Source organism: Jatropha curcas, chromosome 3 (genome assembly GCF_041381405.1).
Source record: "Jatropha curcas cultivar XTBG-Jc1 chromosome 3, XTBG_Jcur_1.0, whole genome shotgun sequence".
Taxonomy (NCBI): Eukaryota; Viridiplantae; Streptophyta; class Magnoliopsida; order Malpighiales; family Euphorbiaceae; genus Jatropha; species Jatropha curcas.
In genome coordinates this window covers 28985012-28997183 of record NC_143153.1, presented here as the reverse complement: position 1 = coordinate 28997183, position 12172 = coordinate 28985012, and the positions used below count along the sequence as shown (strand labels likewise).

At 28.7% G+C, this 12172-nt stretch overlaps 1 protein-coding gene across 1 annotated transcript; it reads right to left on the bottom strand.

Annotated features, from left to right (window-relative positions):
• Positions 1–5984: 5984 nt before the first annotated feature.
• On the bottom strand, positions 5985–11514 carry LOC105640005 (uncharacterized). Its single transcript, XM_089718675.1, has 18 exons — positions 11425–11514; positions 11211–11289; positions 10271–10374; positions 9826–9895; positions 9614–9735; positions 9448–9498; positions 9236–9355; positions 9034–9153; positions 8814–8949; positions 8474–8644; positions 7901–8056; positions 7703–7809; positions 7529–7619; positions 7198–7339; positions 6943–7102; positions 6737–6853; positions 6438–6564; positions 5985–6308 (listed from the first exon to the last, which is right to left on the bottom strand). Exons 1-18 carry the CDS (start codon positions 11430–11432, stop codon positions 6048–6050), a joined length of 2142 nt encoding a protein of 713 aa, XP_089574801.1. The 5' UTR covers positions 11433–11514; the 3' UTR covers positions 5985–6047.
• Between the last annotated feature and the right edge of the window lie 658 nt (positions 11515–12172).

Genomic DNA, 12172 nt, shown 5'->3' with positions numbered 1-12172 from the left:
AACCCTAACTAAAATTTCATAAAAATGACAAAACAAAAACCTAAACTAATATTTTATGCTTATAACTAACTAAAATTTATTATTTTTTATGATTTTAAATTTCTAACTAATATTAGTTAGGATGTTGTCAAATGGTGATTTTTTTTTTTTGTTAAATTAACTATAAGAGAGAGTATAAATCCAATAAAAATAGTGTTTTATTTATTAAATCGGATACAATATGAAATTAGGATGCTACTGTAACTAAAGTTAAAGTTCAGAGTACCAGGAGAAGAAAGTTGGATTTAGAGTGGACCTAAAACTACCGGCAAAGTTTGAATTTTTTAAATGATTTAGCCCTTTGTTATTAGTAAATTTCATTTTGTATCAGAAAATTAGGCTAAAATCAATTTATATAACAATAAAAGCACTCCTACGAAATTCTCCATCAAGTCATGCAGGAAAGTTGACAAAAACAATATGCAAGATATAGAATTATTTTATACACATTTTCTCTATCTATTAATAGTTTTTCTCACTTTGTATCAATTCCTTAAATAAACGGTCTTCAGAAAAAGAAATGAACGGAGTTTAAGAATAAAAAAAAAAAAAAATCTGATAGAAACATTTTTAATATTACATAAATGAGTATTTTTGATATTATAGATTAAAGTTTAAGAATGGTAAAGTAAATGAACATTAATTTAAATTATGGCAAATGAGAATTAACTTTTGAAAATCTCAAAGGCCAGTTTGAATTAAGATTTTTCGCTTTACATTATATATTCTGTCCTCTTCAAATGGAAGTGTGCTTAGTGACTGATCAAAAATTAGAATTGTCTTTCTTGGAAAGAGAGAAATATTAATAATAAGTAAAGTGAGATGAGATCATCTTGCAATTCCAACGTATTGTATTTTGAGTATTCGTAGACATGATCTCTGGTGTGTATATTTGGAGCAAGGAATTTGTGATGCGTCAGAGACATTGCTTTAGAATTAGAGAAAAATAGGGAATTGGAATTCCTTTCTACTGTGTTATTCAAGTTACCAAATCTAGTAAAATTGCATGGCCCATTTTCATTCTCTTGCACTTCCACCACATCTAAATTTTTAATACATGGAATTCGCGTACATAAGTATTCTCAGCATTTAATTATGCGTGTTTTACAGGATCAGTTATGAGCTCACTTTTTCATATCAATTTTATATAATGGTGGTGTTTATATAAATTTGGTCACAAAATTAAAATACAAATTTTAAATGTTAAAATTATCGCTACATAAATGCAGTTAGCCTTTATTTATATTTTCGACGACTATATTTTCATTTTTATCATTGTAAACGTGGCTACAACTATTGGTGTAAGGAATGAAGATATGTTGGGCCTAACTAGGTTTTGGAAACTGCAGCGTTTTATGTCTAAAAGTGTGGACATATTGTTTCGGCCACATTGGTAGAAAAGGGCATGTTGAGGTTTTGAAAATTGAATACAATTAGTATTGTCAGCCACATTGGTAGAAAAGGTAGACAAAAATGGTGGACAAACATAGAAAAATAATGCACAATTTGAAGAGCTGCAATCTTCTATTACTGATTTGAGGCACTTTTATGAAGGAACTAGTCAATACTTTGAGGTTTCTTAAACTCCTACTTTTGCTAATGGTGGCAAAAAAAATGCAAATGTGGCTAAACATGATAGTCTTCTTGAGTAGCAAAGAAATGATGATAATCAATGTGACAAAAGTCCAAAAGATGTGCCCAATCCTGCAATGCATGAAGACAGTATTGTTGAGAGGTAATCTGTAGTCATTTCTGCTTCATTACCTATAGAATTGATGCAAAATTATGACTATTTCTAGATATGGTTGATTTAATTATTATAGAGAAGTGAATAGATTTTCTCTGAATCAGATTATTAACTGTGGTTTCATTTTATATGTGGCAAAATTTATAAGTCGAGGAGTTTGGTTGTAAACTTAAAAAATTTAGCTTCAAATTTTATTTCATTTAGGCGGCAACATATTTAATTTAGGCAATACTTTCTGAATTTCAATTAAAATTTGAGGAATTAAATTTTGTTTTTAATTTTGAATTTGAATAGAAAAGTTATTTAAATTTAAACAAGTTAAAGCCAAAATTTTAGTCTTTTTTCCTTCTTTTTCCAAAAATTTTGAGAATTTACGGTATTCCAATGGAAATTTGGCATTCAATTTTGGCTTCGAAATTTATTTTATTTCTGAATCCATATTATGTAAAACGTGCCCTCGATGTGAAAAAGTGTTATAATAGAAATATGAAATGTTTGAATTTTTTTATCAAAAGTGATGCTTCAATCCATGCAAGTAGAGGGTAGTAATATATTTCTTAAGATCGACTCTTGTGTCAGTTGTTATTTTCATAATTAATGATGAAATTAACTCTTATTAAGAGCATTTTAGATAGAAAAATTTAATTAATTAACTTTTTTAATCAAAGAATTTTTTCTGTTTTCTATAAATAAAAAGAAAACATGAAGCATAATCTATTTTGGAAGCAAAATATCTCTATAAAAACATTAAAATAGTTTATATTCTTTTCAATGGAGGATTTTTATAGAAAAAAGGTTTAGGAATATTTGAATACGGTTTATGTATAATAACCCCAATAACTTATATTTGCGACTAGTTAATACACTAGACATAAATTATTTTGCAGCATGTGCAAGAGCAAAATTGACTGACACACATGTGGACTAGAATGGACATCCACCAGTCGAGGGAGTTTTTGGCGCTCTCATACCAAAAGTTTAGCCCTATGGCAAACTATCCGTACGACACTGGATATACAAACTATAAAGTACAAACCCTATAATTTGGCCGAAAAGAGTTATTTTTATTTTTTTTCTAAATTCTAAAAAAGGTAATTCAACTACGAAAAAGAAAATATGATGTATTGCTCTAAATAGGAACTTTCTTGGATTTGGCACCCTTTTAAATTACAAACAAATTTTAATAATCATATTGAAGAAAACTTCAAAATGGAAAAATAATTGATTCATAAATTATAATCGAATTAACACGTGAGAAATTTTGATTTCAAAAACTAACTATAAATTCTCTGAATTATGATTTTATTAATATTTTGGAGAAATAACCAAAGTGTTAATAGAAATTATAAATTATGAATCTCATAATTAGTTTGACTATAATTTAAAATCTATTTCTTAGTAAATTGACGGTCAAAGTAAGCTGTGTTAGACAGAAAAAATTAAAATCTTAATGAAATCATAACTTATGAATTTCGTAATTAGTTTTTTAAAAATATAAATATTCATATGTTAATTGGATTGTAATTTAAGTACCAATTTTAATTTTTTTCGTAAATTAAATTCTAATAGTCTATATCACTTTTAAAATAATAAGGTTGAAGCAAGAAATCAAAGAAAAACACAAGTTCAAGAAAATTTTATATAATCATTGAACTATCAATTAATTTCAGAATAAAATTATTTATAAAGAGCAATGCTAAATAGCTCATGGTAAGTTGAATTATTTTCATGGAATGTTCATTTTATTCTCCATTAAATTTTTAGAATATTAAATAAATAAGAGAGAATGAAAATTTGAATTTCAAATTTTAACATTCATCCATGAACAAAATATTAGATGTAATTCTCTAACAAAACTTAATCCCTAATTTTTGTATAAAAGCTTAGAAACAGTTGTGATTTCCTGGATCAAATAAGTGTTACATATCGGCATAGGTCATATCAATATAGTGTTGCTATGCTAGCTAATTCTAGAATCAATATTCTAAGATTGATTATACGTGAATAATGTATTTAATTAGTTTATTTTAATTAAGTGGACAAAAATACGAATGAGTTAACCTGTCAAATCCTAGCAACGTGGACTTCTAGCCGAGCGCGCGGGCGCAGGGGTTGCCAAACTCCGATTTTTAGAATTGAAAGGGTAAGTTCACAACCGGTTGAAATCAAAATCAGAACCGTAATCAAGAGGTTGCGGATCAGTTTCGATTTTAAGTTTTTTAGAACCGTGAATCAAAAGTTTTGATAACTGGTTAGAACCGGTGGTTTTAACATATATTTTTTTATTTTTTCAAAAAATTTTATCAAAATCTCAAAATTAACCATTTTAACAATTATAAACGGCTATATAATGTCTAGTTATGTTAAGGTTATTGTGTAAGTTAGATTTTTGGTTTTAAAATTATGTGAACTGTCCAGAAAATCAGTCGGAAAATTGTTTGAAACTGTTGGTTTTGAAACCGTTAAGAAATTAAAACCGGCCGATTTCACGCCAGAACCGAAACCGTTAATTTCAAATTCGATTTCGATTCCACGTTATTTTGTCCCAAAACCGTGGCCACCCTAACCGAACGGGACATTCCATCCTCTATAATTGAATAACAATCGACTCATATGATTAAAAAAAAAAAAATCTGATTTATAAATATTTTTTAAAATTAAATACTCTAATTTAAACTCAGCTGAATACAAGTATTAAAAAGAGGTAGCAGAGGATTAGAGTTTCAATACTCACAGTTCGTATCGCCTTTTTAAGTGTTGTTTTTGATGACTAAAAAAAGGGAAAACTTTAAGAAAAAAATAAACACACTACTAACGTTCTTAGAGGAGTTCAGTGTACGGGCAGGTCAAGGTCCAATAATCATGAAGCGGTTGGTGGCGTTCTCTGTACACAATTTTCTATTGGCTAAAGCCCATGTGAAGATGACCAATGAGATTCCATCTAAGCACAAGGTGTATAGAAAGCAAAAAAATAAATAAAGACCTTGGATTAAGGAACCCTAATCTCAAGATTAGACTATATTAATTAATTAATTATGCAGTATCCATGCCTCCTGCTGCGAGCTTGGCCAGGTGTCAATCATCAACAAATCATATATGCAAACACCAAGAAAGGAAAGATGTAGTTATCCACATTTTTCATTAAACAAGTAAAAAAAATAGTAAAAGTCACTTTAATCTCTCGACCCAACCATCCATAATCACTTCTTTTCAGTTGTGGATTTTAAAACAATAAAAATAATAAATTAGTGGAAGAAGCACATGAACTTCATCATATATATTACTTCCAATTTTCTCCGACCAAAGCTGTATTATTATATATATATTTGGTCTTTTGTTTATTTATTTATTTATTTTTGTTTAGGTAATTAACTGTTTCGTACTTGAAATTTGATTAAAATTATTAACTCATTTGTATTATTTGATAAAATTACTAATTTATTCTTAAAATTAGTTACATTAAACTATTTAATTTTTCTATCCAAAAAATGTAATTTGTACACGTAATTAAGAAACTAAATATAAGAGAAAAAATAGTAATGTTATATTTTATTATATATAAATTTAAAAAATAATCAAACATTATAAGATATTCAATGGCAAAAATATCACATTTTGGATAGAAAGACCGAATAATATAACGGGTTTAAATCAAATTAATAATTTTACAAAATAATAGAGATGAGTTAATAATTTCGGTCAAATTTTAAGGACTAATAAGTTAATTAACCTTTTTAGTTTTTGGTTTTATTTTATAGGTATTAGGTAGGAGGAGAAGCATACCTCTTTTGATGTGCAAAGCCCACCTGATCATGTTTTGAACAGTGATTAGATATGAACCTAATTCTTTTTACGCAATCTATCTTAATAAAATCTTCTGAAATTGATTATGTGGCTTTCATATGTATATTTTTAAATTGTTGGCATTTTGTACTTTCATTCAACTATTTCTTGTTGTTAGGGTTTGTCTCCCCTTCACTTTTCTTCATTCTAAAGATATTATTATTGCACCGTTTGTATATATATATATATATATATATATTGCAGTTGTGTAAAGAATGCATTATAAGGGTGAGAATATAAATTCGATCTATTAGGAAGCGCGTTTTACGTGACGTCGCCAAAAACCTTTACGCTTTATAAATCAAGAGAACTAAACCTTCTGACCATAAAAAAAAAATAAAAAAACCAAAAAGAATGCATATGTAACTAATATGGGATGAACTTGTAATATTGAAGTCTAAAAATTATTGTAAATTAACTACAAATGTTTAGAAAGGAAGGTTGTGTGTTCAGGTCCTTCAAAGCGAATATAATCATACATAATTCCACGAAAAGGCCCTATACTTCTTGTCTGTGTTAGATATATAGTGTTGTTTCCTCTTTTAAGTAGATAGCTTTGAACGTTAATGCTGTACAACCTATACAAACCATGTATCCCATGCCTTGCAATGGCATTGTCTCTGCCTATTAACTTAGTTGTAAAATGAGGTTTGTTGGCTCTTTCATCATTGAACCGAACCTTCATTTCAAAACAGTTAACAATTTAGCAATAAAGCCTGAAACGAAATTAGTAACGCATCCAACAAAAAAAGGATAAAAGAAATTGATGACCCTAAGTTATTGTATTGAAATGTTACAATTATATTACCTGAAGTTCTGATGCGGCGGATGATGCCAAGGCTACTTGGAGAGTATAATTTCCATTTTGGTTCACATTTTCCAATTCAAATTTAATCTCCCATGTAGTTGCTTGGTAATTCTGATTTCCTATATTCCTGCTCAATGAAACAATTTTTATTTAATATTTCCAGAAAGTTGATTTCATCAATTATAAGATTGAATTTATATATTCACGACTTTATCAGCCATAAATTTAAAATTAAGATTTTTTAATATATAATCCACATTATGTTTATGTTTTCGCAAAATAAAAAAAAAAAAAAATACCTGGGAACCTGTGCAAAGAACCAATCCTGATGATAATTACTAACCCCAACCGTGTAAATGAGATCTTGGGTAGGATACAAATCGGTGTATCTATCCCATAATCCATATTGCCTAAATCTGTTCATTGAAATTAATTAATGATGAAAGGAGTAAAAATGTACAGTCAAAGTAGTAATTACAAACAGAGAATAAATAGTCATTAGTACTTTTGAGTTGGGTGATTAGTGTACAGTTTGTTCTCAAGTGTTGGGTATGTGTCTGGTACAAAAAACTCAGCAGCAGTGCGATCAGGAATGCCTATTTCCCAAAGGGTTGGACCATTTCTTGGTGGCTCATATACAAGGACACCCAGTTCCATTTCATATCCTGCAATGCAAATCAAAAACATAAGTTGAAATTGTAATTAGTTGACATTACATCTGCATTTTTTTTATAAACATGAGAATCCAGGGAGAAAAAACCTTGTTGGATAGTGATATTAGCATCATATTTCCAATCTCCAATAATACCAGGAACCCATGCATACAAATTATAATTTCCAGCTCGAACATTTTCAATTAAGAAATAACCTTTCTTGTTAGCTCGTGTCCAAAATTGATAACCCTAACAAAAGATAACAAAGAAAATGGAAATATGATAAGAGAAAGTAAAAGAACAGAGATGTAATTAGTAATTTTTCATAATTAAATTAAGTGTTCTTAATATTTATAGAAAATGAGAGATTTCCAATTTGGGCGAAAGAATTCATCTAATTAGAACCCTACTAACAAAATAAGAAAGGGGAAAAATAACCTGGGAATCTGTTTGCCATGAGCCCACTTCTCCTGGGGCTGCCAAACCCACATAAGCAAACGCACCCCAAGTTAACCTCTTACTAGCATACCTATAATGGAAATGAAATTAAATCATTATGGACTACCTTTAATTTAATTGAAAATGTTCAATTCAAAGATGACATAATGCTACCTGTCAAGAAGTAACAATTGACCGGAAACTGCCCCACGCCGAGCTGAAGAAGGGAAATCCTCCGACCGGGGAAAATCGTATGGCCAATTTTCGACTTCCATTGACATCTAATATTGAAATTACTAAGTGTATATAAACTTAATTTTTTGGGAAATATAGAAAAATAGTAAATGAAATTAATGTATAATTATGTAATACCTGTTGTTTAGCATCTTCCCAAAGTAACAAGGGGTCCTCTTGGGTAGAAATTGAATTAAGGTAAATATAAACAGGACCAAAAACTTTTTTCCATGGCTTTCCATTTCTGAATTGTGTATTTAAGTCCTTCCCAGCATAATGGGTACTAGTAAACATCTGCATATTATAATCATGAGGTTAATACTTACTTAATTCCTTAAAATAAACTATCAGTCAATACAAATTTCAAATAAATAATATTAAGAAATAAACTATCAGTCAATACAAATTTCGAATAAATAATATTAAGGAGCCAAGCCAACAATTCAAATGAAGACGGATAATAGTTAAAAAATTAAGAAAGAAACATATATATATATATATATATATATAGTAAGATGCAAATTGAAATTGAATTGCAAAAAGTTGAACAGAAAACTAAGTTGAATGATTACAAAAATTGACAAAATTAGGCAGTAAATTACAAATAATTATTAATATTCATCTAAATGAAGTATTCAATTAACAAAAAAGAAAAAAAAAAAAACTTAACTATAAATTTAATGGAGGTGTAACAGGCTGTGATTGGCTTACCGAGAGAACAGTAGGGCCTACATGAGAGGTGAGATCTTGTTTGAGGGGCCCACCTGCACGATATTCATCACTTGGTGTGATCATCCAGAATCCCACAGGTGTATCCTCAGATATCCAACCATGCACCCTATTGTCTTTGTTATCACATGAATATTGATATTTGTCTTCCACCTGTGCTTAACATTAGCAAACATACATTTCTTAAAAAAAAAAAAAAAAAAAAAAATTGTTTTCTTTTTTCAAAAATAATGAGTCATAAATTGGAATGTAAGTAATAGCTTTCTTTTTGTTTAATAATTTATAATATTATTTGTATATATAGGAAAGAAATAATAAGTACCTGTCCTCTGAGTTGAGGATTGACTGGATTGGTTAAGAGAATAGCTTCTGGATAGGCCAGACGTTTTCCATTGCGGAAGTCTGTACGTGATGGCATTATCCTTTGCCTATCATCTGATACTATCATCAACTGAAATCTGACCATCACTACACAACCCATTAGTACTATAAAAAAAACATATATAAGGGTTTGGTTAAACCCATTATTTTTTGTTCCTTACTTGTCATTTTGGAGTTTAAAAACGATTCTAATTTGATCAATGTCAATGTCAGGCCATCCTTCCAATCGTTCTAATATGGCATACATATAAATCCCTGAGCTGCCACGTCTCAATATATATCTGCAAACTTGTTCAGATTAATAACTAATTATAATCAAGGATTAAGCAGTTATTTATCTAATAAAATAATAAAAAATTTTACCTCTTGTCTACATTTAGAGGGACTGTGTTGTCGCCAATGGAAGCATTCCATGTTCTAGTGAATGAAACTTCCACTTGGTTTTCATCTTCCATTATAACACTAAATTTACTTGCTTTTAACCTGTATTTATATATACATATACATATATTTTAGTAATTGACAAATGAAATTCATGAAATATTTTTACAGGAAATAAACCATAATTTAATTACCTATCATAGGCTGTGCGACTTCCAGGCTTGTTCCACACAATATCCCAATACCTAAATTCAATTTATTTTTTTGGGAAATTAATAACCATTAATCAAATAAATCTTAAATTATAATATTGAAATTATATATATATATATATAGATATTAGAAGTTCAAATTACATACCCTCGATTACCTTCTCGATTTTTAGTTGAGAGTACGTTTTCCATTTCATTGTATTGTATTTCGTTGATGTCACCATTCGGATTTGATAGGGTAACTTGGACAAGTCCATTATCTATAACAATCTGAAAGTTTTGATTAATTAGTATTTAATTAATTATTATAAGAAAATAACATTAATTAGATAGTGAAAAAATAATAAAAAAGATAATTACTTTGTGACCATCCTTCAAATATAGCTGAACTCCAGGCGATGAGCAGTAGTCACTTTGCGAAACATCAATTCTGTCAATGAATCCAAAATGTTATGTCATGCAAAACGAGAAAAAAAATTGAAATCCTTCCTCAAGAATCATATATAGTGGATCAATTTTTCTTTATCTTTCCTTCTTTTCTTTTTTTTTTTTTTTTTTTTTTTTTTTTTAGTATTTCGAGTTCATAACCAGTTCTTGCATAAGTGTTATTCTATGAATTAAACTTTTTAATCTTGTAAAATTTTTCTATTTAATTTAAGTTTGGGCATAATTTTTATAAACATACACTTAACTTTTTGAAAGCAAAGTAGTTTGGAAAAATCTTGATTGTAAGAAAATATTACAAATCTAATTAGAATGAAGAGCAAAGGAGAATTAATTAAATATATAAGAATCAAGAACATACCCAGGAGAAGCAGCAGTAAAGAAGAAGAACAAGATCAACCAAATAACCATTACCAGCCAGCCAACAAGAGAACCCATCTTCTTCTCCATTTTCACGAATAAACCCTAAAAAATGTGACAAGAAGAATTATATAGCAAATACACATATATAGTTTCTGTTCTTCAATGGGAGGGGAGTTGCAATGTTGAATTATTTATAGCAAATTAAATGGGTGATTAACAAATAAGTCTCCTGTGCTAGATTTTGACATTGCTGATACTTATTTATGGCTGACAGAGTGGAATTGAAAATGAAAAATTTAAATATATGAGTTCGTTTAGTTACATCTAGAGGTTGGTATATACTATATTTATGTAGGTGGCAGTTCCTAAATCTAGATAGTGGCATATGCTCTGTGTTAGGTGCAATTATTATTATTGTTATGATGGATAACATTATCACTAAATTAAAACTTATTGATATTTCCGATTTCCTTTTAGATAGTTTTATGATAATGAAAAGGAAAATGGAAAATTAATTGTCAGCTCATTTTCGGGTCAATTTCATTGGAGGGACCTGAATTTTTTTGAGACTTATGTTATTGGACATAAACTTCAATTTGTAACTTTAAAAATATCCAAATTTCAATATTGTAACATTAAAATGCCTTTTACCGATTTAAATTCATTTCCATTCACCGAAAAACCATCTATACGCATTCACCGGAAAAACAAAATCTAGAAACAACATTGACTAGATTTTTCAAGTTATTACCGATTTAAAAAAGCACATTACAAATCTAACAAAAATAAATCCAAAAGAGAAGAAACTAAGCTTTGATGCTCTTCACACCTCAAGCCAAACAAGAAACCAAAGCTAAATACCCCATTTAATAAATCAGAAAAAACCTAAAAAATAAATTGCTTTTGTTTGAAAAAGAAAAAAAAAGTACAGGCTTTACCTTCTTAACACCAGACCATCGCCACCTCCTCCTTTCTTTTATGAACTTCAACTTGCTTTTCCCCTTTATTGCTATCATTCTTTTGCAATATATAAAAAAAAAAAAAAAAAAACCTTTCAAAATTCAAAAAATCACTCATAGAATTCCAAAAACACGAAATAGAAACTAAGATTTCAAAAACCTTTTTTTTTTTCGGTTATTTTCTTATTCTCACCTTGACATGGAGGATGAATTTGGGCGCAAACGAGAGTGAAGAGGAAAGAGAGAGGACAAGGTAAGAAGAGAGTCCAATATGGAGGAGAGAGTTTTTTTTTTTTTTTTTTTTTTTTTTTTTTATGGTGTTAACTTCACTGGAATTAGAAAGTCCATATATGAATGCCACGTAAAATTCCGGTGAATGGAAATGAATTTAAATCGGTGAGTGTTAAATTACATTTTTGTTTTTAATTATAATAAGGTTATTTTAACCAATAAAAATGTATTTATACTTGCAAAAATGAATTGATTGGGAATTTGAAATGAACAAATTAGCCACTTCATCTTAATTATGGATTAACAAAAGTTTTGGTCATGCAATATTTTTAGTTTCTTTCCTCTAACTCATAAAAAATTTTAGAAATTATATGAAGTTTTGACCAGGTGAAGGTGTAGAGGATTTTCATGTTTGGCACATTTCAAGTATTAATTCTTATTTAATAAAAGAGTATTTATTATTAAACCCTTCCCATTATGTTTCAGGGACGTGTTTGGCTTTCTTGTTTCAAAATCAAAACGATTTAATTGAAGTCTTTAATAATTTTTACAATATAAGAAATAAAAAGAGGATGATGCGCCTTTTGTTCTCATGTCATATGTTTTTGGCGTTTAAGTAAAAATATCTTGTATTTTCTATTTATTGTAATTGCACTCTATTTTTAACTTTTGGATAAATATATCTTAAAATGAAACTTAGAGATTAATTA

Excerpts from the sequence above, each read along its gene's own strand:
- LOC105640005 (XM_089718675.1), bottom strand. Across the intron at positions 8,057-8,473 it reads TAGGCCCTACTGTTCTCTCG|ATGTTTACTAGTACCCATTA; the intron begins GTAAGCCAATCA and ends TATAATATGCAG. Across the intron at positions 6,854-6,942 it reads ACTAATCACCCAACTCAAAA|ATTTAGGCAATATGGATTAT; the intron begins GTACTAATGACT and ends TTCAATGAACAG.